At 47.5% G+C, this 27453-nt stretch overlaps 1 protein-coding gene across 1 annotated transcript in view; it reads right to left on the reverse strand.

Moving 5' to 3' along the window:
- LOC126534772 (uncharacterized) overlaps nt 1-27453 on the reverse strand; it is an 83262-nt gene that overhangs the window by 9195 nt on the left and 46614 nt on the right. Inside the window, exons 7-11 of the mRNA XM_055072977.2 lie at nt 23329-23472; nt 15549-15809; nt 13607-13888; nt 3512-3799; nt 479-775 (exon numbers count right to left, since the gene is read on the reverse strand). Coding sequence (XP_054928952.1) covers nt 479-775; nt 3512-3799; nt 13607-13888; nt 15549-15809; nt 23329-23472 — 1272 coding nt within the window. The remainder of the gene's footprint in view (nt 1-478; nt 776-3511; nt 3800-13606; nt 13889-15548; nt 15810-23328; nt 23473-27453) is intronic.

Raw genomic sequence — 27453 nt, forward strand, 5'->3', positions numbered from 1 at the left:
TTTTTCTAACAAAAAAAATTAAAGCATCATATGAGTAAACTTGCAGCAAGAAACGTGAAAACAATGTACTGGCCCAGTATTCTATCCCACTGATGCGTCTCGCGGGCGATCAGTTTAACTATGTTATTACTATTTTGTGGGGGGTTAACGTGCTGAAAGTGCTCAGTGAGATATGAGCGACGCGGAAGTCGAGGGCTTCTGGATTCATTGTGGCTCCCCGGGGTCATTGAACGTGCACCCAAGGGATGGCGCACGAGCATCCTTGCATTTCGGCCCCATCGGAATGCGGCCGCCTCATGCAGGCCTCGAACCCGCGACCTAGAACTCAGCTTCGTAACGTCGTAGCCGCGGATCCCCCGTGGAGATTCGTTATCTAGAGCGCTTCCGAGACCGATGGTCGTTCGATGTGTTTGACCACGTGGCTACATTACAGGTATGCCTTAGGATTCGTTCATTCATGCATGCATAGCGTTCGCACCTGGATGCGGAAGCTCTTCATGAGAGCGTAGTAGGCGATCCGGACGCTTATTGTGAGAGTCAGAACCAGCTCCTCCTTCCTCTCGCCGCCATCAGGGCTCAGTCCACCAAAGCCCAAACTTTTGCGCCGCTCCGCCAGGCAGCGAAGGACCTGAGCGTGCTGGGCCCGCGTCTCGTCGTTCCAGTCATTCTGGAGCGAGCCGACGGCCCCCGTGACCAGTTCTCTTGCGAGAAGCGCCGCCAGCGTGCCGTAGTTGAAGAAGTCCGGCACACGGAACAGGTAAACGTACGGGTTGTTCTGCACGTAGAGTTTCGCGAGACATGCAAGAAAAGCGGTAAGGACGTTAAAGAGTGCGTAAACAAAACGGGGGGTTTCTAAAAATCAGTCGCGTATGTACACTTACGAGGGCGAATCAAAGTATTTGCCCCTATTTCCTCGTTATCCAAATTACGGCTGTAAATGCGAAGTCAGCGTACGCATTACCAGCGGTGGACTTTTCTTGGACCGGTCCGGCCTTATCTGCCGCTAGCTCCGCGGCACGGCCCTGCTGTCAGTTGTTGTCGATGGCGGTTGTGCTTCACACGTTCGCGGCGTACAAGCAATGATGTGTGATTCGTTTTGTAGGGAGCAAGAGAAAAACGCACATCTAAATCCACAGGAAGCTGCAGCCCACGTAGGGGGAATGGTATCTTGCTTTGACAAGTGTGAAGTGGTGGTGTTCCGAGTTGGCAAAAGGGACGTGAAGACTTCCATGACAATGAGCGCTGGGGAAGGCTCCGTGCGTCGCTGACTGACGACAGCGGCGTCTGGAATGTGCTGCTGCGATGGGACTTATTTTCTAACCAGTGCGGGGAATATGTAGATACATAGTTAAAGGTACATCGAACAGTGCGTATATTTGTAATTACCTGTATTTATCATATTTTCGCTAATAATAAATTGGGCGAAGGACGTGTGTGTGTGCGTGCGTGCACTCATGTACGTTAATGTTTGCGTGGTCAATGCGTTAACGCCAGTAAATGTCTGCCACACCGAGAGTTGAATGGCACAATTTTTAAAGTGCCCCTGAAACGATCTGGACAACTTTTGTAGGCGCGTAGGGCACAGCTACAGTAAAACATTAGCGTCACAATATAAGTGAAACGTCTGATGTTTTAAGGAAGCTACGGACGATTTCAAGTTACCCTCCTTCCTATATAGCCATGCTTTTTCTCCTCAACTCGTACGCCGAGTGATCAGAGCTCAGCTCCGCCTTCACTGGCTCTACGTAATGACGTGACGTCTTGTTATCTACTTCCGGCTGTCTCGGAGCCAGCGCACGAAGCCTCTCCGCTTGCCGCCTGGCCGTCGATCACCCGCGAGAGCTATCCAAGCAGTGTGCGATGAGGACGTTCTGTCCCGGCGCCGAGCGTGTCCGGTATTCCGGTAACCGCAGACGAGCTGCATTTTGACGGATGGGCGGAGGCATAAATTAAAGACCTTCCATATACTACAACCACTGTGATAAAGGGTCCTTAGCGTAAACGTGAGCGGCCTGGGCGACCTGAGAGTCTGTGTGACTGTCGAACACAATGTCACGGGTCTGAATACAGACGGCGGTGGCCGCATTCCGATGACGCAAGCATGCAAAAATTTGTTGTGTCGTGCACTGGGCCCAGCTAAAGAAAAAAAAAAGTGGACAAAATTAACCAAGAGATCTATCCTCTATGTTGTCCCACGTGACCAACCGAGCCATTTCAGTGCATTAAAACCCGCACTTCTTAAATAAAAACGTCTGGCTGCCGTAGCAATTACACGGACACTCCAGGCGATTTTTCAGCGTCGGCGTGATGTTACCGGTATATATAAGCATATGTATATTTAAATAAGCAAAACAAAGATGAACACAATCGTCCGACGACCACATTCGAGTGAAGTAGCTCTAGCACACAAGCCCGACAGTCCAACCATTAGGCCACGGACGCTTTCCTGTATTTTTTTCTTTCTTTATTGACGGATTTTGCACAGGATAGTCATCAGCATTAACCTTGGTGGGTATTTGGCAGGAAGGCCGCGACGCTTGCCTCAGCAGGAAGCATAGGAGACGTTTTGAAATTTCTCGCGCTCAAGAGACATTTTGCAGCTGCCAGGGCGTTGTTTCCTCTGCTCAGCAGAAGTTGCGTGCCAGCGTGTCACACCAATAGGTAGCACCCGCGCACAGTTTAAACACATTTTGTTGCACACCCAACGAGTGCTTCAAGCCCACTACGAGTGATTGGCCACGAAATGGATAATGGGAGGAGTCTCTGTTGTCCTTCCAAGTCAGAGGGACTGTCCGAGAAATAGGTGGATTACTCCAAGTTATAACCACAAATAAACTTTCAGGACGGCTGTAGAGCAAGTTCCGTTGAAAAGTAACATTACTTGTTAAGATGAAAGCATAATAGTACGAAGAATCATATTCAATTAAAAAGGGCACGAAGAGGGACGATATAATCTTAACCGGGCATCGGGTTGTACTCTACAGGGTGTATTTATTTGGAACATACAAATTTTATATAAAAAGGTAATGAGCGTAGCGAACGTGGCGTTTTTTCAGACGACTTTCTTGGAGGGGCGGACATACTCTACTGTTAATACCATAAGCTTCAGAAGGCTAATTAACAAAAATTTATTAACTCTATATTAGTGCCTTGGGGGCAGTTGTCTAAGTAGCAAATCTGGACGCAGTCATACTTTTATGCACACCCACCTTTTAAAAATCTTGACAATCGCACCTAATTCGGGATATTCATCATCACATTCCAAAGCCACGTTCGCTCTGCCTTATCGCCTTTTTGTTAAATAAAAGATGTGTGCTGTAAGAAAATGTTAATTGCTGGGCTCCAGAGCAAACATACCCGTGACTGAATCTCGGAGTTGGGGCTCCAAAGGAAAAAGCCGAAGCGCTACCCTAAGCCTTGAAATCGCTGTCAATGCTTCGTCCCTCGGGCGAAACTGCCACCTTTTCTTTAGTATTACTTTAAATCCACTGATAGTGAGCATGGTGCAGACCTGGTATAGGGTCGGCACAAGGATCGCCTTCTTTTCCCGCACGTACGTCAAGCTGCTTGAGAACTCATAATCCGACAGTCTCAGCTCGAGGAGTGTGGGCGGGTTGGCGGCCATCACTGTGTGATGGTGCCTCAAGGCTATTAACAGGTTCTTCAGGAACGAGTCCTCCTCGTCCAGCGCTGGCGTCGGACCCGCGTAGTCGACGCGCGAGATGTTGAAGCCTTCGCCCGCGACCACTTGTAGCGACGTCTTGGACACCTCGTCCATGGCCTTGACGGCGGTGGCGTTCTGCAGCGAGAAAAGGTGGTAGTCGCAGCATTTTGTACATTGGAGGTCTCGATGCCAAATACCGTAAAGGCGCGCATACAACATCGTAGGCATGCGTAATCTTGCTCATGCATGCTTATGCTTGAAAAATACCGGTTCGCGAGTATACGAACTTCAGCACGAACTGGAGAGTCGTTGCGGTTTATTCGTACTTCATTCGAGAATTGACTATTCGAAGTTCCCGAATGTTTGTTCTGTTCGAACACTGTAACAAGAGTTCTTGCCGATTACGAGGAAAAAGAATGATGTCGCAGGCAGCATTAAACAACCGCAGCGGTAGTGAATTGCTAGAGCATTCGGCTCGTATGTGGGGGAGGCATTTGGTTGGAAACCCACCGGCGTTTTTCCAATTGGTACAGATGCCTCCCCGCCATGTGCTTGGCTACTTGTGATGGTTCGCATCTCGAAAGGGGCAAAGCGGGCCCTCCAGAGATTTCCAGGCGTGGTCTGTCAGGCGCCCCTTGTCCAACGACAGAGGAACTTATTGTAGAGCATCCGCCGCGGGCTATGGGAGACCGACTATAGCTGCCGCTGGGCACCTACCTTTAAATTAAAAACGGGCGCGCTCACCGATGGGTGCTCGGCCATTGTGTCACCTCAACGCTTGGAAAGGGGCGTTTCTCCTCAACCCGAGGGCATCCCTACCTCACAGGCGCATCGGGACGCCGCATGGTAAATGGCCTCCATGGAGGCGGCCCAGACTCAAATGATTCTGCTACAGGCGAGTCAATCTTGTCGCGCTGACGAACCAGTTTTTTGAGCGAATGCTAGCACGGGAAGACTTCTGCCCAATGGTTTCCCCTCGTGAAACGTATCTTGCCTTAGGCAGCCTATACGTTTTCCTACTCAATTTGGAAAAAACATCCATTTGTATAAAATTATTTAGCCAATCTCGCCATGTTCGGATTAAATTAAAGCAGTGTACGATGCTATACTAGTCTTGATGCACTTAGCTTCTTCAGCTATAGCACTACTTTTCGTTATTGTCATTGTCATGGCGTATCAGGTGCGATCACGTTTGTGTCGCATTTGCAGGCTTCTCGCTTGACCTGACATCCAGTTGTTAACGCCATAAGAAGCATTTCACAAGGCAAAGAGGTCCTTTGTTGCCAAACAGACCCTAAATCACCGGTATTTTATTACTGCAAGTATTTATTATTCAATTTGATAATCTAGGGTCATCTTTCTTGAATATTCGTGTTTTATTCGACCATAGATCGACAAACTCACTCATGAGTCGACTCTCTCAGATTAGCGAAGATTCAGACCGGCCTGTGAGTACGAGCTCGATGTAGTAGAACTCTGGTGTGCCTGAGTAGCAGTGATCCCGGCTGTGTAGATTTTGTCGAAGTGGTGTACAGGGGCGGGAACCTTGCTGAACAGAATTTTGGTGAATCTGAGACCCAAATTCAGAAATTTACCTTACCTCCATCCTCCACAATGGAGGCTTCCTTTGTAATGAAACCTTGATGGCGGCTAGGCCGCCTTATGACAATTCTGAAAGCTTCCTTACTAAGGCGCCCTTAATGAAGCCTTTCTTGGTGCTCCCTTACTGTAAGGCAGCCTGCTCTAAGCACGGCTCAGTAATGAAGCTTTCAGAATTCGTACAGTTATAGGCTAGACCCTTGTAAGATGTTTTGGGCCTTTAGTAGGCGTTAGATCTGTCTTTTGTTTATTTATTATTTTGTTGCCTATTTATCATGTAACCGTGTTTGCTTATGATGTTAACATCGATGCGGGGGATACAGTAATTACAGCAGAGAACACCACAAATTGATTTTTTAGCCTATCCTCAAGGCAGCCGTACATGGACGTCTTGGGGAAGGAGCGTGACCGACCAACAGAACAACATTAGGTTGGTGCAAAAACCCGCCGGTGTACACTTCCCCTACGTTCAAATGCACTAATATCTGCTGTGGTGAAAGGGGCACAAACGACCCCAATATTCTCAACCTAACCTCCACTTCGAATCAGATTTCATCACCTCGCTCAACCTCAACCTTATTCAATGAGGCTGAGGGGCTTTCAGGAGACCTCATCTCATATTTCAGCGCCCGCCAGTGGCCTCACCTCAACATCATTATTGAAGTCCAGTCCTAAACCTAAATCTATAGTTCAAAGTCAGGTTCTTTATGTTAATGTACTTATGTGCGTTTCCAGCACATGAGATTGTCGAAACATGTTGCTATACCTATTATACAGATTTCTCAAAGCCATGAATGATGGTGGTGCAAAAAAATTTACCCTAAATGAAAACGCTTTTTCAGTAGGAAGCTTCAACTGACGAAACATAAGTTGTATGATCGGGTGTCATGCCTTAGGTAATAGGTGCCTAAGTGTAAACATTTTTTTAGTACGTAATAATTTACATCGAAAGAAAGTCAACTCTTCAACGGGAAAGCAGCAATCGACAGTCACATAAAGCATTGCCATAAACAAGTAGTTTACTTGCTTTTCACTTCACATCGCTGGTACCTGCCTATTTCTTTCACCAAACGAATTCGGGTGCCCTTCAGTCTGTACCTTAGGACATCATCGATGCTGTCCATTCTTATTCACCCTCGCCTAACCCTTTGCTGTGCACCAGCTGTCGAAAACGTTCTTTCCACATGGCCAGAGATGATGCTGATAAGGAGATAAACATTTTGAACATCTTGAATAGTGGTGATACCAAGGAGCCTGGTGTTGCGGCTAGGGCGGCGTTCAGGGCATGGAGTCCACCAAGCCCGTCGACTACAACATCAGGTTGTAGAAAATGAAGGGAACATGGTTTAGTTAGCTTGGTTACACGGCTCCAGTTACGGAAGCCCACTTCATGGAGGAGCAAGTGAAACGTCCAATTTCACATCGGGACCCTGTCTCTCACTTTCGAAAAGTCTCTGCTTTTAATACCGTCGTCTTTCCTGGGTGAGTCAACTAGGAAATCTGAAGATTGCCCAGCAGCAAATCACCATCGTCTACTCCGTTGCGATGCCACACCCATGCTCGTAATAGCCCACAGTAACTCCGCCTCCGAAGAGAATGGTTTGGAATCTGTGGCAAGAAATCAACCGGCGACGCCTAGCTCGTTCGTCGTTGACCCCCCCCCCCCCCTTTCGTCTTAGTTCAGGCTGCCAGGTAAAGGGTGGGGTGAGGGTCTTTCGTTAAACCCTGCAACAGCCGGATTAGACGCTGTCTTGACGGCTAGATAAGTGCCAAGGGTGGTGATTTGACTCGTCTAATTAACTGCGCTTCTCATTTCGTTGTCGTGGTTCTCTCCTTTTCATCCTTTGCTCAAGTTTCCAGGTAATGTTGGGGTTAGCGCCCTTCAACTGTCAGTGTTCCCGCTGCGTTGTCGTCTGGATAGGAGGTGCTGTGGTTTGACACGCGGCAAACGTTCAGTTAACACCCTTGTGGTGCTGAGAACACTGGGTAGCTTGCCGGGTGCAGCCTTGGTTAACCTTCCTGCCTTTCCCTTATGTCTTCTCTCTCTTTCTCTCTCCCTAGGCAAATTTCGCCTCCAGCATTTTCCAACAATCGACGGTGATATAAAGCGCTGCCACACACAAGTACATTATGTTGTTTTAGATATAATTCATATCACTTCTTCTTGCTGTGCGCGTACTCCAAGGCTACGCTGTGATTTGTTTCTTTCGCGTGACCAGTCTAGTGAAAATGGTCAAACATTTCTTTCTGTGCTATGGAGAGGAGCAGAATGGGTCACACCTTTCTTAAGGGTAAGTATGACCGAGACGGACGCCATTGCCTGATCAGTACCGAGAAAAAGCGCTTATAAAGGCGTGATTCCAGCTGCGTGGCTGGCCAGTGCATCAGACCTCATCCTCTCCCTCTGGCTCGCGAGCTTTAGGAGCAGTATGTAAAAATTCGTCTGCAGAATGTCATGGTAAGGGGTAGCTACCGGAAGTAGTACTCAACATGATGCTTAAAGTAACACTTAAAGACGTTTCAATCCATGATAGACAACATTTCCAATCTGTAGGAAATGCTGCCACGAGCATTGAGCGCCAAATATACAGCTACATGCAGCAGGAAACGGACAATTTTCCGTAATTTATCTTTTGCTCCTTACTGCGTTTTTTGAGCTATTACCTGATTCTTTATAACCATTTGTTGCTCGTCAGGAAAACAGCTTGCTAGCACACGAATACAGGACTCTAGATATTCTAGTAAGCGTGGAAGAGGCGGTTGTCAACATGTCCCACCCCTCCTCTCAGTGTTTCTTTGCTGCTCTCGGGAACCCTTTCCCAGGTGTCAAACTTGAACACTTACGATTAGCACACCGCGGAAAGATGAAAAAGAAAGGAACCGCAGGTAAAGCATTGCGGTCGGCACCACCCAAGTTCGAGGAAGCGATTAATTGAAGAGGAACAAAGAAAGTATGCACTGTATTCATCTCATCATATGTGTCTCCTGAAAATTTTATTTGTGAATCTATTCTTTGAAAGGCATCGCGATTGCGTAAGGTTCCGATATGGAGAAAACGTATTTCAGGACCCTTTAACAAATGTGAAAAATAATACAAATAAGAGGCCACATTCCGAAATTCAGTGAATTTTATTGTAGTGCATAAAAAACAAATATTCCCGCGTCGGCTACTTAGCTCAAGGTGGTGAACACCTTGAGCTGGGTTTATCCTGTCTGTTTTTTGTTTGTTCGTCCCGTTCCACCATCTTGAGTTCGACGGAATACCGTCTGGCCAGGAAAAACCTTGTTAAAAATTAAGTAGGTCACTGGCCAAGGCTAAAATAAAAATAAATTGACGTTTCAGGATCCCTACAGATCCCTTGTTCACAATGGAATGTCGGCTAAGCAGAAGGTTCTTAAGGAGCATTGAGCATATGACGCGAAGTTCGAGAGTACACGTGTTTTAAAGTATTAGATGATCTATTGATTGTTTTATATGTGCATGATTATATTGCGCTTAGTGTTACACTGACGATATTAAGTGAAGTACAGGACGTGGACGTAGGTAGCGCAAACTACCAACTGTTTGATACTGTTAAAGAACGCGCTCATATACAAGGAGATATGGCGCATGGGGGGCGATATAAAAAGATATTACAAGGTGACAGCATGTGATCATACTTTGGGCCAAGCATACATCGTTCACTTGCACCCGTTCGCCCTGACAAACTCGACCTCAGCTTCGATAAGCGCGATGGACGGAGTGCTTCCGCACATCTCTTTTTCTTTAGCTATCGCAAGCGCCTCCCATATTTCTCGCTCCGTTTTTGTTTTGGATGTGCCAATGAGTGTGGTGCTTTCTAGTAGCGGAGAGCATTTGCATTGTTCGGGCACATTTTCCTTCGGGCACATTCTTCCGGCGTGGTATACAAGTTTCCGTGCGCCAACTGCGAATTGGTGTATAATGGTTAAAGCGTAAAATTATGCAGGCATTTCAAGCAGCACAAGAATGGTGTTGCCAAAAGCCACACAGCGACAATTGCCCTCGGAGAGCATACTGAAAAGACAGGTCGCGAAATAAGCTGCGATAACGCGCGTATCGTGGCCACAGAGAAGAGCTTGACAAAGAGGCTGAATCTCGAATCATTAATAGTTCAAACGACGAATACCAAAATCAGTAGATCATCTGGCACTTTAAACCATGTGTACTCCCAAACTTTGCGTCATGCGCTCAACGCTACTTAAGTACCTTCTGCTTATACCACATTCCACTGTGAACAAGGGATCCGTAAGGATCTTGAAACGTCATCTTATTTTTATTTTGACCTTGGTCAGTGATCTGCTTCAGTTTTAACAATGCCCTAGGCTATAGTTGGAACAAAAGACCAGCCAGCCCAACAATCAGCCCAAAAAAATTTTTAAATAAAATCTGAGACGAAGCGACAAGGTCACTTCGACACATGCAAGAACAGTGGAGTGAGACGCTAGAGAGATGGTCCAGAAAAATTGTAGAAGGCAGCAATCTTGTGTATGGCAAGGTTTCAGATAAAAGAGCAGGCAACTTCAGAAGTGCAGAAGGCCCCGGAATATTGGAGAAAGAGTTTTGGTAGCTTTTCATGAACACCCTCAGTTTCCCGCAATTCTTAAGGGACGTGTAGCACGATAGTGGCAGCCTTCCATGCTAAGCACGGTAGTTCTTTTTCCGAAATTTATAGAGCACAAGATTGCGCTTATGCTGCACCGCTGTACCTACAGAAAATTTTGACCCCACAACTGGACCTCTCCAAAAATTCGACCTAACGCCTACATCAAGCTCTCGCATAAGATTGAGGTCAAAATCTTTGATCTAACTCACGGTATATTCCGGACTACCCGACCTCCTCTGAACCCCACCTCACTTTGTGAGGTTGAGGTTAAAGTGAGGTTGATGCCGACCTCATAAGGTGTCCCACCATTGGCTTGGTCCCCTTGCATTCGAAAAGTACTGGGGTAATGGGGTATACTGGGGTCCTTGTTGCAGGAAACTTATCCCTAGCCTAAATGCCTGGAAACTGTCATCCTGGTAAGGATTACAGAAGGGGACGGAACAAGGAAATTCAAGGAAATTCAAGGCAGGCAAAGTTGGAGGTTTCCGGTTTTCACCTATTCAAAAAGTTTTAAGAAAATCCAAGGGCACCTAAGCACTGATGTGTTGTGAATCATTAGTGTCCAGTTGAATAACGCTGAGCTGTCGTTCGAGTTTTAGGCTGCGACTAATGCACCATAGCGGCGCGTGCTCCCCAAGCCAGCTAGCAGTAGCAGCCTGCGGTGACAACGCCGCATGCCACCGACGTCCTTCGCGACGGGCGACACCGGAAGCAGCAGCGGCCACCAAGGTCTGCAGGCCCGCGCAGCAGCCAAGCGGGGCGAGAGAAATATACGGACCGCGTGCCGGCTTCCGAGAGCCAAACGACGGCACACTGCCTCGCGCGTCACGTGACTACCTCGCCGACGACAACCCGTCTCGCCCTCCGGCTTCGCATCGCCATGTCTGCTCCGTCGAAAGCGCGGCTGTCTTTGCTGATAATGTGTCATCACAACCGGCTGGCATCTGTTTTCTCACGAACATTTCTAGCATGGGTGCGGTTTTGACAATATGGGACCTGGTTTCATCATCATCAGCCTAGTTACGCCCACTGCAGGGCAAAGGCCTCTCCCATACTTCTCCAACTACCCCGGTCATGTACTAATTGTGGCCATGTTGTCCCTGCAAACGTCTTAATGTCATCCGCCCACCTAACTTTCTGCCGCCCCCTGCTACGCTTCCCTTCCCTTGGAATCCAGTCCGTAACCCTTAATGACCATCAGTTATCTTCCCTCCTCATTACATGTCCGGCCCATGCCCATTTCTTTTTCTTGATTTCAACTAAGATGTCATTTACCCGCGTTTGTTCCCTCACCCAATCTGCTCTTTTCTTATCCCTTAACGTTACACCTATCATTCTTCTTTCCATGGCTCGTTGCGTCGTCCTCAATTTCAGCAGAACCATTTTCGTAAGCCTCCAGGTTTCTGCCCCGTAGGTGAGTACTGGTAAGACACAGCTGTTATACACTTTGCTCTTGAGGGATAGTGGCAACCTGCTGTTCATGATTTGAGAATGCCTGCCAAACGCACCCCAGCCCATTCTTATTCTTCTGGTTATTTCAGTCTCATGATCCGGATCCGTGGTCACTACCTGCCCTAAGTAGATGTATTCCCTTACCACTTCCAGTGCCTCGCTACCTATCGTAAACTGCTGTTCTCTTCCGAGACTGTTAAACATTACTTTAGTTTCCTGTAGATTAATTTTCAGACCCACCCTTCTGCTTTGCCTCTCCAGGTCAGTGAGCATGCATTGCAATTGGTCTCCTGAGTTACTAAGCAAGGCAATATCATCAGCGAATCGCAAGTTGCTAAGGTATTCTCCATCAACTTTTATCCCCAATTCTTCCCACTCCAGGTCTCTGAATACCTCCTGTAAACACGCTGTGAATAGCATTGGAGATATCGTACCTCCCTGTCTGACGTCTTTCTTTATTGGGATTTTGTTGCTTTCTTTGTGGAGGATTACGGTGGCTGTGGAACCGCTATAGATAGCTTCCAGTATCTTTACATATGGCTCATCTACACCCTGATTCCGTAGTGCCTCCATGACTGCTGAGGTTTCGACTGAATCAAATGCTTTTTCGTAATCAATGAAGGCTATATATAAGGGTTGGTTATATTCCGCACATTTCTCTATCACCTGATTGATAGTGTGAATATGGTCTATTGTTGAGTAGCCTTTACGGAATCCTGCCTGGTCCTTCGGTTGACAGAAGTCTAAGGTATTCCTGATTCTATTTGCGATTACCTTAGTAAATACTTTGTAGGCAACGGACAGTAAGCTGATCGGTCTATAATTTTTCAAGTCTTTGGCGTCCCCTTTCTTATGGATTAGGATTATGTTAGCGTTCTTCCAAGATTCCGGTACGTTCGAGGTCATGAGGCATTGTGTATATAGGGCGGCCAACCTTTCTAGGACAGTGTTCCCACCATCCTTCAACAAATCTGCTGTTACCTGATCCTCCCCAGCTGCCTTCCCCCTTTGCATAGCTCCCAAGGCGTTCTTTACCTCTTCCGGTGTTACTTGTGGGATTTCAAGTTCCTCTAGACTATTCTCTCTCACCTTATCGTCGTGGGTGTTACTGGTACTGTATAAATCTCTATAAAACTCTTCAGCCACTTGAACTATCTCATCCATATTAGTAACGATATTGCCGGCTTTGTCTCTTAACGCACACATCTGATTCTTGCCTATTCCTAGTTTCTTCTTTACTGCTTTTAGGCTTCCTCCATTCCTGAGAGCCTGTTCAATTCTATCCATATTATAGTTCCTCATGTCCACTGTCTTACGCTTGTTGATTAACTTAGAAAGTTCTGCCAGTTCTATTCTAGCTGTAGGGTTAGAGGCTTTCATACATTGGCGTTTCTTGATCAGATCTTTCGTCTCCTGCGATAGCTTACTGGTTTCCTGTTTAACGGCGTTACCACCGACTTCTATTGCGCACTCCTTAATGATGCCCATAAGATTGTCGTTCATTGCTTCAACACTATGGTCCTCTTCCTGGGTTAAAGCCGAATACCTGTTCTGTAGCTTGATCCGGAATTCCTCTAGTTTCCCTCTTACCGCTAACTCATTGATTGGTTTCTTATGTACCAGTTTCTTCCGTTCCCTCCTCAAGTCAAGGCTAATTCGAGTTCTTACCATCCTATGGTCACTGCAGCGCACCTTGCCGAGCACGTCTACATCTTGTATGATACCAGGGTTCGCGCAGAGTATAAAGTCGATTTCATTTCTAGTCTCACCATTCGGGCTCCTCCACGTCCACTTTCGGCTAACCCGCTTGCGGAAAAAGGTATTCATTATCCGCATATTATTCTGTTCTGCAAACTCTACTAATAACTCTCCTCTGCTATTCCTAGAGCCTATGCCATATTCCCCCACTGACTTGTCTCCGGCCTGCTTCTTGCCTACCCTGGCATTGAAATCGCCCATCAGTATACTGTTTTTTGTTTTGACTTTACCCATCGCCGATTCCACGTCTTCATAGAAGCTTTCGACTTCCTGGTCATCATGACTAGACCTGGTTTATTGGAAGGCTATTATAATTATTTAGGGCCTGGAAGGTTTGTCAGTATTTTTGCTTGGGTTATATGGACCGTTAAAAGCGCGCCCTATCTGGACGTTATTTTATTATGCACGAACTCCTTTGAAAAACTGACACTACTTTAAAAGCGAGTGTACGTATCTTAGCCACGAAACTTTCATTGCCCCAAACACTGGCGACGCGCTGATTGCGTACCTTCATCCAACTGAACGCCTCTTGCGTCTCACTGACGATTTCCTTCATGAACTTGAGCATGTTGTAGATGACACCCGTGCTGCCCACAGGCGCCAGCAGCCGCGCGGCCAGGTAGGCCCAGGTGAGCGCCAGGCACTTATGGGTGAAATAGAGGCAGTAGAAGCCCTTGCTCACGTCGTGCTTGGAGATGATGCTGTGCTGCGACAGCACGTAAAGCATGTCGGCCTCCAGGTTGGTAGCCAGGTAGAAGGTGGCATTGGTCACGCCGTGCTTCGTCACCGCCTGCGTGGTGTGTGCGTCCGCGCGTGTAAAGACCTGACTGTGAAATGGGTGCGCCCCCGAAGTCGATTTGTCGAGGTTTCTAAAATCGGCCTTGCTTCGCTAAATCAACCAAGCAAACAAACATCTTTAGCAGATATGCAAGCACTCACAAAGCGTACATCAATAACAGCATTACCGGAAAGGACACTCTTCTTGCAAGGAGTTGCGCGCACAATTCAACGCTTGTGACATTTTTTTTTTAACTGAAGGCATACGTTAACGTCGATGGGAGTCACCTAATGTGAAAGACTCCATCGCTCTCGGGTTCTTATGAGGAGCGCATCAGCGTGTTCAACTGCTAGCATGCAAGCGACGGATGATTCGTACAGAAAGTGATCGTCGACTACCTCGTCAGCCACTTCTGTGATTACTGCCGCATTGTGTAGAGCATTGTCAGAGGAATGCTAAGAGATTCGAGCGCTCCGCGCAAGATGTTGCACCGCGCACTAGGATACGCGTACACGTGAGCGCTGGTACCTCATTAAGACCAAAAGCTTCCTTAGCACCTATATTAGACATGGTGCTTAAGGACTTCAGCGACTCACATCAGTTGCGTTGCACCGTGAACTCTCCCCTTAGTCATCGTCGCCTATCGTAGAGAGACATCCCTCCAACAATCTTAGTTGTGAAAGGATTAGTTTAGCAAACTGAACTTCGCGGGAGACAACAAACTTGTGAAGTTACAAGGTATTCGAAGTTCGCTTCAAATATATGCAAGTCGAAGTCACAAGCAGAGCAAAGTGCGCACATCTTCATTGTCAACAACGAGGTCCACCTTGCACTCCTCAAGCAACGGCTCTCTCGGAGCAATTAAACCTAACGGGACTTAGCACCAAATGGATAGTAAATGTAAACAAGGTTTTGCAATGGACTTATGTGGTTCCTTCACGGCAGTGAGACAGGACGTGAATGCATATGCGATCGCCATGTGCTTTTATTAGGTGGTGCTTTGCAAGCTCATAAGACTGCGACAAATTTCCGAATGCGCATCAGCTTTCAGAAGAACAGCGAAGTTTGGGTCATTTCGCTGGCACGCCGTAGTGAGGAACTCCGGAAATTTGGTCCACCTGGGGTCCTTTAACGTGCACCTAAATGTAAGCACATGGGTGCTTTCGCGTTTCGCCCCCATCGAAATGCGGCCGCCGTGGCCGAGATTCGATCGCGCGACCTCGTGCTTAGCAGCCCAACACCATAGCCACTAAGCAGCCACGGCGGATTTACCCGTGGAAAGAGGCACTTGGGCAGTTACAGAACAACCAATCCCAGGTGCTGAAAGGACACTTACTTAGAGACTATATTTTCTAGACAGAATTCTCGCTCCCACTCAATTGCAGCACCTATGGATTCTTTACTGCATGAGAAACGTACTGCAGGGCAACGTGCGAGATGCAGCACCAAGTTTAGAAGGACTGAAAAGCAGAACCACCGGTCGAACGGAACCCCTAATAGGGGTTGTGGGTTTGCTTTCACCTCCATTACTAACTATTCTGGTAAAAACAATCCATTAAATAAAATATTGTATGACGATTAAGGCTTTGCTCGACTTCATCGCTTCTGGTATTCGTATGGTCCGCTAGCTAATACCATTTTGTACCGATTGTGACGTCAGCGTTCCGGTCACCTGCATAGCGGGCTTGTAAACCCCCGAGTTGTTGGTTAGTATGTCGTCAGTGACCACGAGGGCAATCTCCTCGCGGTGCGAGGCACGCACAGCGGCCACCCAGTCTTCCGCCGAGACTCCGGTGACCATGCCATGAAGCGCGTCGCGCAGCATCACCTGCGCCATCTTCCTCTCGCCAGTGCTGAAGATTTTCTCAACTTCGGCGTCCATTGTCGTGAGGAGATCCAATTGGTCGTCGACGTCGGTGCGGTTGAACAAAACCTGGTGGAAACGAACAAGAAGCAAGATGACGATGCATTCCCGTCCCGATAACTTCCCGCCATGTATAGCGCCAAACATACGCGCAAGAAACGTCTCGTTAGTTGCGCGATTAGTTGTTCACAAATGACTGCACGCAACAAGCGACTAATTTATAACAGATTCCAACAGACTGAGCAGTGCCACCCTTTCACGGTTGCATGCGACACATCGGACGGTTCCGACGCCGCATTTGTTTCCCGCTTAAACCAGGATGCAGGTACGCGCAAGAACCAATCGTACTGACGTAAGAATACGGTGATGCCACTAACGCGTCCATCTAGTTTATACGTCAAGCTTCCTATAGATTCCCGCATTTCGAGCAGCCATCTTTTCCACCTGTCCTACGCAGGAAAATTGCGAGTTATCTTAGCAAACACACGACTGTCAATTTGACAGCAAATCAAATAATATAAACACTCGGTTGCATAAACGAAGACCCTACTGAAGCATCAACAAAGAAAATCTGAAAATGAAGGGGAAACGTAATGGGGTTCAACCACAGGGTGTCCCAGCTACCATGTACCAAAATTTAAATATATGCTAACGCCACGTAGCTGTACAGAACGAAAGTATTGTTCTTTGCCGTAGATTGGAGATACTAAGATTGTTTTTTGGATTCCGCCTAATTACATAAATTATCTTAATTAATCGTCTCAAATATTGTAATTACATGACAAGCGTCAAAGAAATGTCTTATATAGCAATATGAAATGCTCCTGATACAGCTTTCGGTTGCTCAATACGTACGTGCTACACAAAAGTGTTTTTCCGAGCGTGAAAGAAGCCCGCGAATACACGCAAAGTGTCTCGAGCGGCCATTCGCGCGGTAATTTTGCGTGCATTCGCGGGCTTCTTTCACGCTCGGAAAAACACCTTTATGTAGCATGTATCACACAACAGAATGCTGTATCGGTAGTCTTTCATGTTGCTCCGCAATTTTGTGATTGGCACTTTTCATCTAACTGTAATATTTCGGAAGTTCACTAATTAATTAGGACTAATTATGCAGTTATGTGGAATGCAAAAAATAATCTGAGTATCGCCAAGCGACGGCAAAGAAGATTACCTTGATTCTCACACTTCCGATATTTTTTTTATTTCATATTATCTCGCTTATGTCTGTTAATTTCCGAATGCTCTTTTCTTATTCCTGACTTGTGCGCGTGATTTTGGGCATCAAATGTACCTATACGTGTACTACGCCTTTCTTGCTTGGGCTAGCGACCCCGGTCTGCAGTATATTGAAACGAATTGATAGATAAAAATACAAATAAATAAGGACTGTGAGTATCGAAGTATAGCGATCCAGAAACTTACCAACGAAGGCGAGAAGTTTATTGAAACGCGCAACGGACTGAGTTTCATCGTGATCGAAAGTGCCCGTATTGCATCGGTGTGAAAGAACGAACGAGAGCCAAAGCGATTCTAACCGCCGATCAAATCTTTCACTCGCTATCAAGTATGACAGCTGTTGCACGGTCCAGCAATCAGTACCGAGTTGGTTGCAATCACTCAGCGGGACGGTACATACAGACGATAACCTACGACAGCCATCATTTGTACCACCTGGCGTTCTTTAAGGTGCACCTTTATCTAAATGTATACACGAGCGTTTTCGTATTTCGCCCCGATGGAAATGCGGCCGCCGTGGCCGGGATTTGATCCCGCGACCTCGTTCTTAGCAACCCAACACCATAGCCACTTCGGACAGCATTAGAGGCAGTTAAGTCATTGGGACCCAGCCTCACATTGGGATCCGGAAAAGTTTCCTTTACAAAGAGATCCTGTTCTTCGGCCACATGTTCAGCAAGTCGGTAGCCCACCACGATCCAGGAAATACAGCTGCCATCTCAAAGTTTCAGCAGCCCGTCGACAAGAAAGTGGTGCATGGATTCATTGGCCTGTCTGCCTGTTACAAGCGCATTGTCAAGAACATTTCACGCATCGCCGAGCCCTTCATCCACAGTAAAAAATTAGACATCGAGTTCAAGTGGAAAACGCCGCAAGTCGAAGCATTCCCAGAGCTGAAACAATGCCTGCATTCACCTTCGGTAATCGCCCCCTCTAATGGGAATGTCGATAGCGAAATCCACACCGAACAAGTTGCGTAGGACTCGGCATCGTATTTGACGAGAGAGAACACGGACTCGAAAGAGTCATAGCTTGGGCTAGCCGGTCGCTATAGAAAGCAGAAGCCAATTATTCTAAGATGGTAAAGGGGTGACTGTTTTCATATGGGATACAGCAAACTTTCGATTCTGCCTGTACGGTAGGCCATTCAAAGTCGTAAGCGACCACCAGGCCGTGTGTTTGCTGGTAAATTCAAAGGAGCCTTCACGCCACCTTGCACTGTGATTCGACATCACCTGGACCTACAAGTCAGGATGGAAACACTCTGATACGACTGCTTGTCTCATGCCCCAATTAAGCCGCAGCCGCGCGCTGACTAAGACGAGGACGCCTTCATGGTAACAATAAGCGCGGAGGACTACGCTGAACAGCAATGAAGATATCCGGCACTAGAGAGCCTCGTCGAATACTTAAAAGGAAAGGAACCGACGTCTTACCCATGGTGTTTAGGCGCGGATTGGCTTCCTTTTTCTTACAAAACGGTGTCCTAATAAAAAAACTTTACAGCGTGTGCCAACTATCTTCTGGTTGTGCCCACATCACTGAGGTCAGATGTACTGCATGCCCTGCATGAAGATCCCACTGCAGGTCATCCAGGACTCTCCCGTACGCTCGCGAGGATACAATAGAAGTACTCGCCGCACGCGACTACCGACGTCGGCCATTATATCAAGGCGTGCCGAGAACGTCACCGACGCAAGACACCAACATCAAGGCCAGTGCGGTTGCTACAACCAATCGAGCCTCCTTGCAGACCGTTTCAGCAGATCGGAGTGGAATTGCTTGGACCTTTATCGACGTCAACATACGGAAATATGCGGATCGTCGTAGCGACGGACCACCTTACCCGCTTCGCTAAAAGGAAAGCTCTGCCGAAAAGTAGTGCAGCCGATGTGGTGGAAGTCATCGTCAAGAACATGCTCCGGCGACATGGTGTTCCAGAAGTCCTCATCACCGACAGAGGAACGTCCTTTACAGCAAAGCTCGCCCAAGCGATCCTGTGATTCAGCCAGACAAGTTACCGCACGGCAATTGCCTGCCATTCCCACACAAATGGCCTGAGGGAATAAATAAAACTCTTGCTGATATGTTAGCAATGTACGTCGACGTAGAACACAAGTCGTGGGATGCCGTCCTTCCGTACGCAACGTTCGCCTACAACACGGCAGTGCAGGAAACAATGCAAAAATGACGCTGTTCAAGTTGGTTTACGGAAGGAACCCTGCGACGAGGTTTGACATGATGCCGCACATCACCGACGAAGACAACCTCGACTTCACCGCCTACCTCCAGCGTGAAGAAGAAGCCCGTCAGCTCGCCCGCCTGCACAACAAGAACAAGCGGAAGGCAAACAGCCGGCACTAGAATTTTGACGACGCTAGGAGGAGTATAGCAGCCCTTCGACCGTGTTTGGGTTTGTACCCCAATACACCGACGTGGACTCAGTGAAAAGCTACTGCGACGTTAGTTCGACCCATACCAGACCCTTCGACGTATTGGTCTACTGGACTATGAGGTCACGCTAGATGACATTCCGCAATCACAGCGGCGCCGCGCAATGCCTGAAGTCTCCCACGTGGTGCGTCTCAAGTGATCCTACGCGCGCTAACGAACTTTCGGACTTGATTTCCTTGTTGCTTTGTTATCTTTCTGTACAGCGTGTGCATCGAGACGATGCTTTTTAAGAGGGTGGCATTTTATTCCGTTTTAGGTGATCGTTGTTCACAAGCCAATCTTTGTTACAATATTATCACTCAGCTCAAGACGCGCCTTTCTGTATCGGAAGTTTCTCTGGTGTTATCGCTGGTTCTACCCGATTTGTTGTCGCCGAACATTGTGTAATTAAATTATATGCGCGACACAAATTGTGCAGTACTTTCTAGAATGCACGCGGGTACCAGCATTTACGCTGGAACCTTCTACGAGTCACCCATGAATGGCTGACACGTCTGATCCGGAGATCAGATTTTCGACGATGGACGATTGCGCTCATCGCAGTCGTTGTACTGAGTGTTATTTGTTTTGGAGTCCTGGAATGAGGACACCACCCACTCCACTTCAAGAGCAACGACCTCGATTCTCCCAATAACTGTTTTTTTTTTTCTCTCGCTTGCTGGGCACAGGTTCGCCCTATAAGCAGCTAAGTTCATTGCTTGCGTTGTGCCACTGTGGTTCTTCACCGTCACTACGACGTGACAGGATAACATAGTGCGTATTGTTGAAAATGAATTAGAGTAACTACCAGTAATATTTTGCTGATGCCAATCAATTTGTTATTTAATTGCAACTAGCTATTCTTTAGTTAATGCTCTGAATGGCGTGCTGTCAATGAATAATGTGCAACGAATTGAAAGAAGCTTAGGCCTGGCGTGTTTGCAGTCAAGCACTTTTTGCCTGCTTATATTTTGTAGCTGATAACGAAAGCCAGTGAAAAAAAAAATATCACGTTACTAACCATCCGGCCGCATCAATAAACAGCGCCCTCAAACACGCTCAGTTGGAGCTATAGTGAGCGTACTCTTCCCGTGACGCATCAACCACCAGTTATCGGCACTCTTTCCTTATTGACACCAACGTAGAGTTTCATACACTAATTACTAGAGGGAACCTTGGCACTGCAATCATTAAGCCACAATGGGAATGATGAGAAGCTTACATGGATTTGTCTGATCTTCGTGCTTGTGGATTCAGACGTTCTTGTGGATTCGTTTACTGCGCTTTGCATGCCTTCATTATCGCAAATTTCAGAGCAACCTATACTTTCTTTGAGTGAAGAAGACGCTGCGAACACGCACAATCGCTACTAATTGCAACGGTTCAGCTTGTCGAGGTGGCCGAATCGAAACGCGCCAAGCGTCTCAAGGCACTGGCTTGCTTGTGACAAAATAATAAAAGGCATTATACGTATGCCGCTTGTAGATGCATCCGTCCGTGCCGTGATGGTTTCAGTATCGGGCGTCTGCGCTAGAGGCCGTGTGTTCGAATGCCGCCGTCGGACAATTTTTAATCATGCCTATTTAACTATTTATTACCCAGTACGTTGTTGAAAATGACGAATTTACGAAGCCTCTGAAGCCTGAAGGACTAAGTTTAGGCAAATCCTCTATGTACTTCCCATAATTCCCACGCTGGCTCAACCGCTCCACTTACAGGCTCCCGTCGACACTAGCGCCAGAGTTCCCTCTAGTAATTATTGTATGAAACTCTATGGGCACCAAGACGCCACAAGGTCGCAGGCGGGGCGCGCCAAGTGAAGCACCGTCTCTGCCACAAACTGCTACAGTGCTTCTTTGAGGGCGCTGTTTTTGATGCGAGCGAACGGTTAGTCACGCGATATTTCTTTTTTCGCGCGCTTTCTTAGCCGGAAAAAAAATTAACGAGCAAAATGTACCTGGCTGAACAGATGCAAGCTTCAAGTTTCTTTCAATTTCCTACAATTTCTTCATTGACAGAGCGGAATTGAAGCAGTAATTTAAAGAAATTGCTAATTGCAATTGTCCGGTAAATTGAATGACATCAAAGAATATATTAACGGAGGCTTTTCTATTCGACTGTGAAGAATATGCGCTTGTTTATCTTCGCACAGAATGCCCCGTCTTTAAGGATGCGATGCACGATAGCTTGGACTCTCTGTAACAAACACACGTGCGCGCGCTCCTTCTAAGCACTTTCATCCCCTCTCTACCACGTGACCGGCTACCATAGTTCCCACACATACTTTTTTTTTTTTCACTTTGACACTCCCAAGGCTCACGCGTTGAAAACTTCACGGAAATTTACGAAAACGGCGAACAAAGAGGTAAAATGGGAAAACGTGTACTATTGCAAAAAGAAGGCAGTGCCTTCCAATTTGAGATCCAAGCAAGCTGCATGAGAACGAAAAAAAACATAACGAAGCAAATATTCCCAACAGAATGACATATGTGTATACTACAGCAAATGGCCTCGTATGACTCAGCGCATTGTGATGGAATGTCATGATATTCACCCAGCAAGGACCGTAGGGAACGACCGCTTTCCAGAAGCGCTGTGATACAAAGTTAATAGGAGCGTTAACAGGTCAATGATCGAGATTAGCAATAGACATTTCGAGTACTGGTGGGAGAAAATGCACGAAAGATAGTCATTACAGCACGAAAACTACGAAAGCTATTACGGGCATACGAAACTGTACAATATCGCAAATAGACCCACTAAAGCTCACCAAAATTCCCTGCAGCTGGGCGTGGGCAAACTCAAGAGCTGCCAAAATTGTACCCGGCCGGACTCACTCAGACTCAGAATCACGAGTGGGTTTGAGTTTTAGTAGGCCTGAGTATAATTGAACGAATGAGTTTGCCGACCTAATGCTCACACTCCGTCGTGCTCATTCATTCAGTTGGACGACTAACCTCTGTCGAGAGAAAATTTTAAAGCATCGACGGGACTCGTCGTCAAGGTAGAAGGCCGTGCAAGCATTGCTGTATCTTTTTGGGTACTCTACCTATTTTCGTGAGGCTTATAGCGCGTGAAAAAGACAAGGACGAAAGTGAAACGTGACACACACAGGCGCTATTTAATGAAATGCTGTAAATCATTGATTTGGGCTTGTTGGACGTCTCACTTTCGTCCTTGTCTTTTTCACGCGCTATAAGCCTCACGATGTCTTTCCAACAAGCCCAAATCACTGCTTTACCTATTTTCGTCAAGGCATATACATGCTTGGAATATAATCTTGATTTTTTTACTGCCCTCTTTCTCAGCTCTTTCTAACATCCTGTTTCCGCATGAGTGTGCAGGGTAGTAAACCGCGAACTCCCGCTTCGTTAACCTTCTTGTCTTTCTTTTGTTCCGTAGGCGTTGCCGTGACGTTCAGTATAAATTACAAGTGCGGTAACACCGTGACAGCGCGCAATATGCTGTGCGTGCGAGTGAAAGCGAGCGAGGCTAAACCGACCATGGCGGCTTGATCTCGCGCGCGCAGTAGAGGAAGGCGGGAGAGGTGAGCAAGCGCTCCGTCTTCCACCAAAATGGACGCCACGCAAGGCACGCAGGGCGGGGGCCGGGAGCGGGAGGGAGATGCTTTTACTCCGGCGACAGCTGCGTATGCCGCGGCGGAGCGCGGGCACCATCTTCAATGCGATTTGCGATGGGCACATTGTCTACGTGCGCCGAGTGCTGATAGCTTCGTGACGTCCATTCGCTCGCTGCTGCTGCCGCTCTTTCTCACGCCAGCACTTTGACAGCGAGGGTCCACGATCATCGAGCGAGACGTGTTTACGTTTGCCTGTGCGCACGTGACACCATGTTTGCCATTCCCTCTGCCTCACAGCTCCCGTGGGTGCTTCGTGATCTCTCCTCAGCAGCTTACCTGGAGGATTCTAACGAAGATATCGTGAACGTTGCCGAATGGTTGGCCGAGCTTTCCCGATAGGCTGTAGCCCTCGCTTATAAACAGCATGGGACGGCCAGCCTCGTAGATGAACCGCAAGTGGAACAGCGTGTACACGCCCACCTGCGGCGGCACGTCACAGAGAGTCGAGTCACGAGGTTGCCACAAGTATACATCTATTGAAGGCAGTTCCGACAGCCAATTCTAAAAGCTGAGCTAACTGTCCTTCAAAAAAAGAACATGCGCTCTATATCCAATAGTCTCTTAAAAACAAATTGTCACGCGTAGTCCTTTATCTGTATCCGGTCACATTCACCCAGCTAACAAATGTTAAAAGTTGTTACTCAGCGCAAGACATGAATCGGAAGTTTCTCGAATGTTATCGATGGTTCTATCAGTTGCTTATGTTGTCGCCGGGCCTCGTGTAGTCGAATTTTGTGCGCGACGGGAATACTGGTGTGCCTTATGGAACTTACGCGAGTACCAGCGATTACGTTGGAAGGTTCCTTGAGCCATGCAAAAATAGCAGACGCGTCTGATCAGATTTTCGACAATCGCTGACTGTGCTCGCTGCTATCGCTGTGCTTTGAGAGTAGCCTGTTCTTGTGGACAAAGGTTCGCCCGATACAGAGTTAGTTTCGTGATACGTCAACGTTCTTCCCCGTCACTGCAACGTGGCATTTAGTGGAGGTGCGAGGTGGAGGTGCACCACAGCGTCCAGAAGTTCTCCACGCCTTTCGTGATGACCCACTGGCAGGGCATCCCGGTATTTCCCGTATGCTTGCGCGAGGATTCAGGAAATACATCACTGGCCGCAAATGCTTTGTTTAGCGCAAAACAACAGACACAAGAAGCATGACAGGACAAGGCGGAAGCATTCTCCATACAGTCGTTGGGGTCACAGCGCATTAGTGTGGCTTCTTTAACCTTGTACAGTGCTGAATATGTTTTTTTTTTTCTATTCTGTCACATGAGTGCGCCCTTGTGATCGAATGTTGGTGGTTCCTACACATCGTGCTCACTGCGCATGTTCCTCTAGTTTCTGCTAGTTATAAAGGAGTGACGCAATAAAAAGATGTCAGCTGAGGGTAAAAAAATTAAGCGCCTTGCCCTGTTGTCTTTCTTGTGTCTGTTGTTTTGCGCTAAACAAAGTATTTATGGATTCGCACCAACTAGCCCATCACTGGCCACGCCTGAACGCCGACTTTACCAATTGCGTCAAGACGTGCCGAGACGGCCAGCGAAGGAGGGCGCCACCGACAGAGCCAGCGAGATTGCAATATAAAGTCGCTTCCGCCTCCCGCTTGTTTCCATCTTCGTCTAGGATATGTTGCTGTGTTGCAGTTGACTTGCTGCCTAATAATTTTATGTGGTTTCAAGATACTCTAGGTGCGGCCTTCTTTTTCTCACGTATTTCTGACAACCATCGTTCACTTTCACCTTTTAATTTTGCTTGCACCAGTATTTGAACTATAGACTTTTTCTCCCGGTATATTTCCCATTTACTTGTTACTTCATCCTGCGGCAACTGCGCCTTCTTTGCCTGCCTGTGCTCTCGAGATGCTTTCTGTCGTTCGGGGATCGCTTCTCGTATCTCCCTGTTCCACCAGCTTTTCGGTTTCTTTCTTCCTTTCCAACGAACATGTTGTTTCTCTTTCCGTATTTCTGTCGTTATTACACTTAGTAGCTCACCATATTCCCACTGTTTACTTGGCCATTTGAAATGTTCTTCCTCGACTCTATAGTGACTACATTTACTATTTGTTCAGCCTTCAAATTTGGACTGACCATATTGCGCTCCTTGCTCTCTTTCCCAACTACACATCCCATTTTCAAAATGATGCGTTTATGGTCTCTCCCTATGCTGCCATGCCCTTGCTCATCAATGACCATTTCTCTCAACTTATCATGAATTCCTTCTGTCATCAGACAGTAATCAATGGTCGATCGATTGCCGGTTTCCCACTTCCCACGTGATCTGCCCTTCACACTTAGGCCCTGTATTCACGATAACAAGGTTATGTTGCTCACGAAGGTCTAGCATTGACTTCCCGTTGTCGGTATGGTCATCTAAATCCTGTATGTGGGCATTCATGTCACCTAATAGGATAATTCCAACATCATTCCCGAAACGCACGAACAGTGGCACGGGCGTGTTTCTGTGACCACGTGATGTGTGCACCCAGGCACGCCCTAGGCACACCCTTAGGATGGCGCAACAGTGGAGCCGCCGTGGTTTCACGAGACCTCGTCTTGCACCCCGGAGGCTTGGGCTCGATTCCCACGCTGACCAAAATGTACTACGTTTTCTTTTGAAAGCCGCTAATTTATTTTGTTTACAAGAACCTTCCTGAAAGATATGACGTCAATCCGAGCATTTCTTGACGTGATTTTACTCTGTGCTGCGTCGGCCATTTTTTGTTGCGGCGCAGTTTGGCCAAGATCACCGCCAACATGCACACCTAAGGCTTTCGCCGTAATAGTTGAATATATGCTCGACCACTCCGTCAGAGCCCCAAGCGAGTTTCGAAACGAGAATAAGAACCTATAAAATATGTCGACGAAATCACCCAGCCTTCGAAAAGCCAGGGCGCTTCTGTTGTCGTGATAAAGAAGGATGGAAATCTGCGTCTATGCGTCGATAATCGTCGCCTGAACAAATTCGCGAAGAAGGACGTCTACCCCATCCCACGGATAGGCTATAGCACTGGACCGACTCTGTAACGCAAGTATTTTTGGCGATGAATCATACACCGGCTACTGGCAAATCGAAGTCGACGAGAAGGACCGAGAAAAGACTGTCTTTATTATGCCGGACGGCCTCTTCAAATTCAAGATCATATTATTCGGCGTTTTCTTGACAGTTGCAACATTCGAACGCGTATTGGCATGGTGCTGGCAGGCCTAAAGTGGCAGACGTGTCTCGTCTACTTGAATGACATCTTCCTCTTTTCCTCAAACTTCGACGATCACCTGAGCCGACCTGAAGCTATACTAGAAGCGATCAAGTCATCCAGGCTCACCTTGAAGCCATAGAAGTGCCCCTTCTTCTACAAAGAGTTCCTGTTCCGGGGCCACGTCATCAGCATCTCCGGAGTGCGTCCTGCCATCACGAAATTGCCGCATCTCGTCGACAAAAACGTAGTGTGCAGATTTTGACCTCTGTGCTTACTACAGGCGTTTTGTCAAGACCTTTTCACGTATCGCTGAGCCAGTGACTCACTTAACGAAATCTGAGGTCGAAATTCAAGCGGGAAACGCTGCAAGCCGAATCAATTCGAGAACTCAAACGACGCCTTCATTTGCACACTGGTGCTTGCGCACTGCGACGAAGATGCCGATACTGAGATCCATACCGAAGCAAGTAGCGTAGGCCTCGGCGCCGTCCTAGTCCAGAGAAAAGACGCACTTGAACGGGTCATAGCTTCAGCTTTCCGGTCGCTGGTCGTTGCCGAAAGAGGAAGTCACTTATTCCACGATGGAGAAGGAATGCCTCGCCACATTTGGGCTACGCTCTAAGAAGAATTCCGGGGGAAACGGGAGTGACTGCGCAGTTAGTCCCAAAAAGGCCGCTTTCGTCCCTCAAGGGAGTAACTGCATGGATGTGCGTGCCGTGTGCAAATTTTGGAGAGTAAGTGTTTAGTCCCTGGTCGGAAAGAGAGCAACGGGAGGACGAACGGTAACAGTTACTCCCCATGCGCTCCGCTGTTTTCTTTTTGCGTGTCGTGAAGTGATGCGGCAAAAACGGTATTGTCCATAAATCGTGAACAGTTCGAAGTTCGTGCGCTGTCCATTGAACTACATGCAAAGCAGCACTTTGCCTCTTCGAGAGAAAATTGTGTGAAATTTAAAGTTGGAATGTGAAGAGCCATGCCCTTCGTGCGCACCCCATAAGTAAGCGATACACATTAAACGCGCAAGTTATTGATAGACTTCCAGATTTTGCTGGTCAATAGTACCTAAGTTCCTTCCGTTCCAAGGAGATTACGAACTTAACTGAAGCGATGTGTAGCTCAAACGGGACACAGCGAGCTCAAACGGACCCCGTTTGAGCTCGCTACACGTTTACATCGTGTAGTGCCTCAGTTTAAAGCACCCTAAGAA

The sequence above is a fragment of the Dermacentor andersoni genome, chromosome 7 (genome assembly GCF_023375885.2).
Source record: "Dermacentor andersoni chromosome 7, qqDerAnde1_hic_scaffold, whole genome shotgun sequence".
Classification (NCBI taxonomy): domain Eukaryota; kingdom Metazoa; phylum Arthropoda; class Arachnida; order Ixodida; family Ixodidae; genus Dermacentor; species Dermacentor andersoni.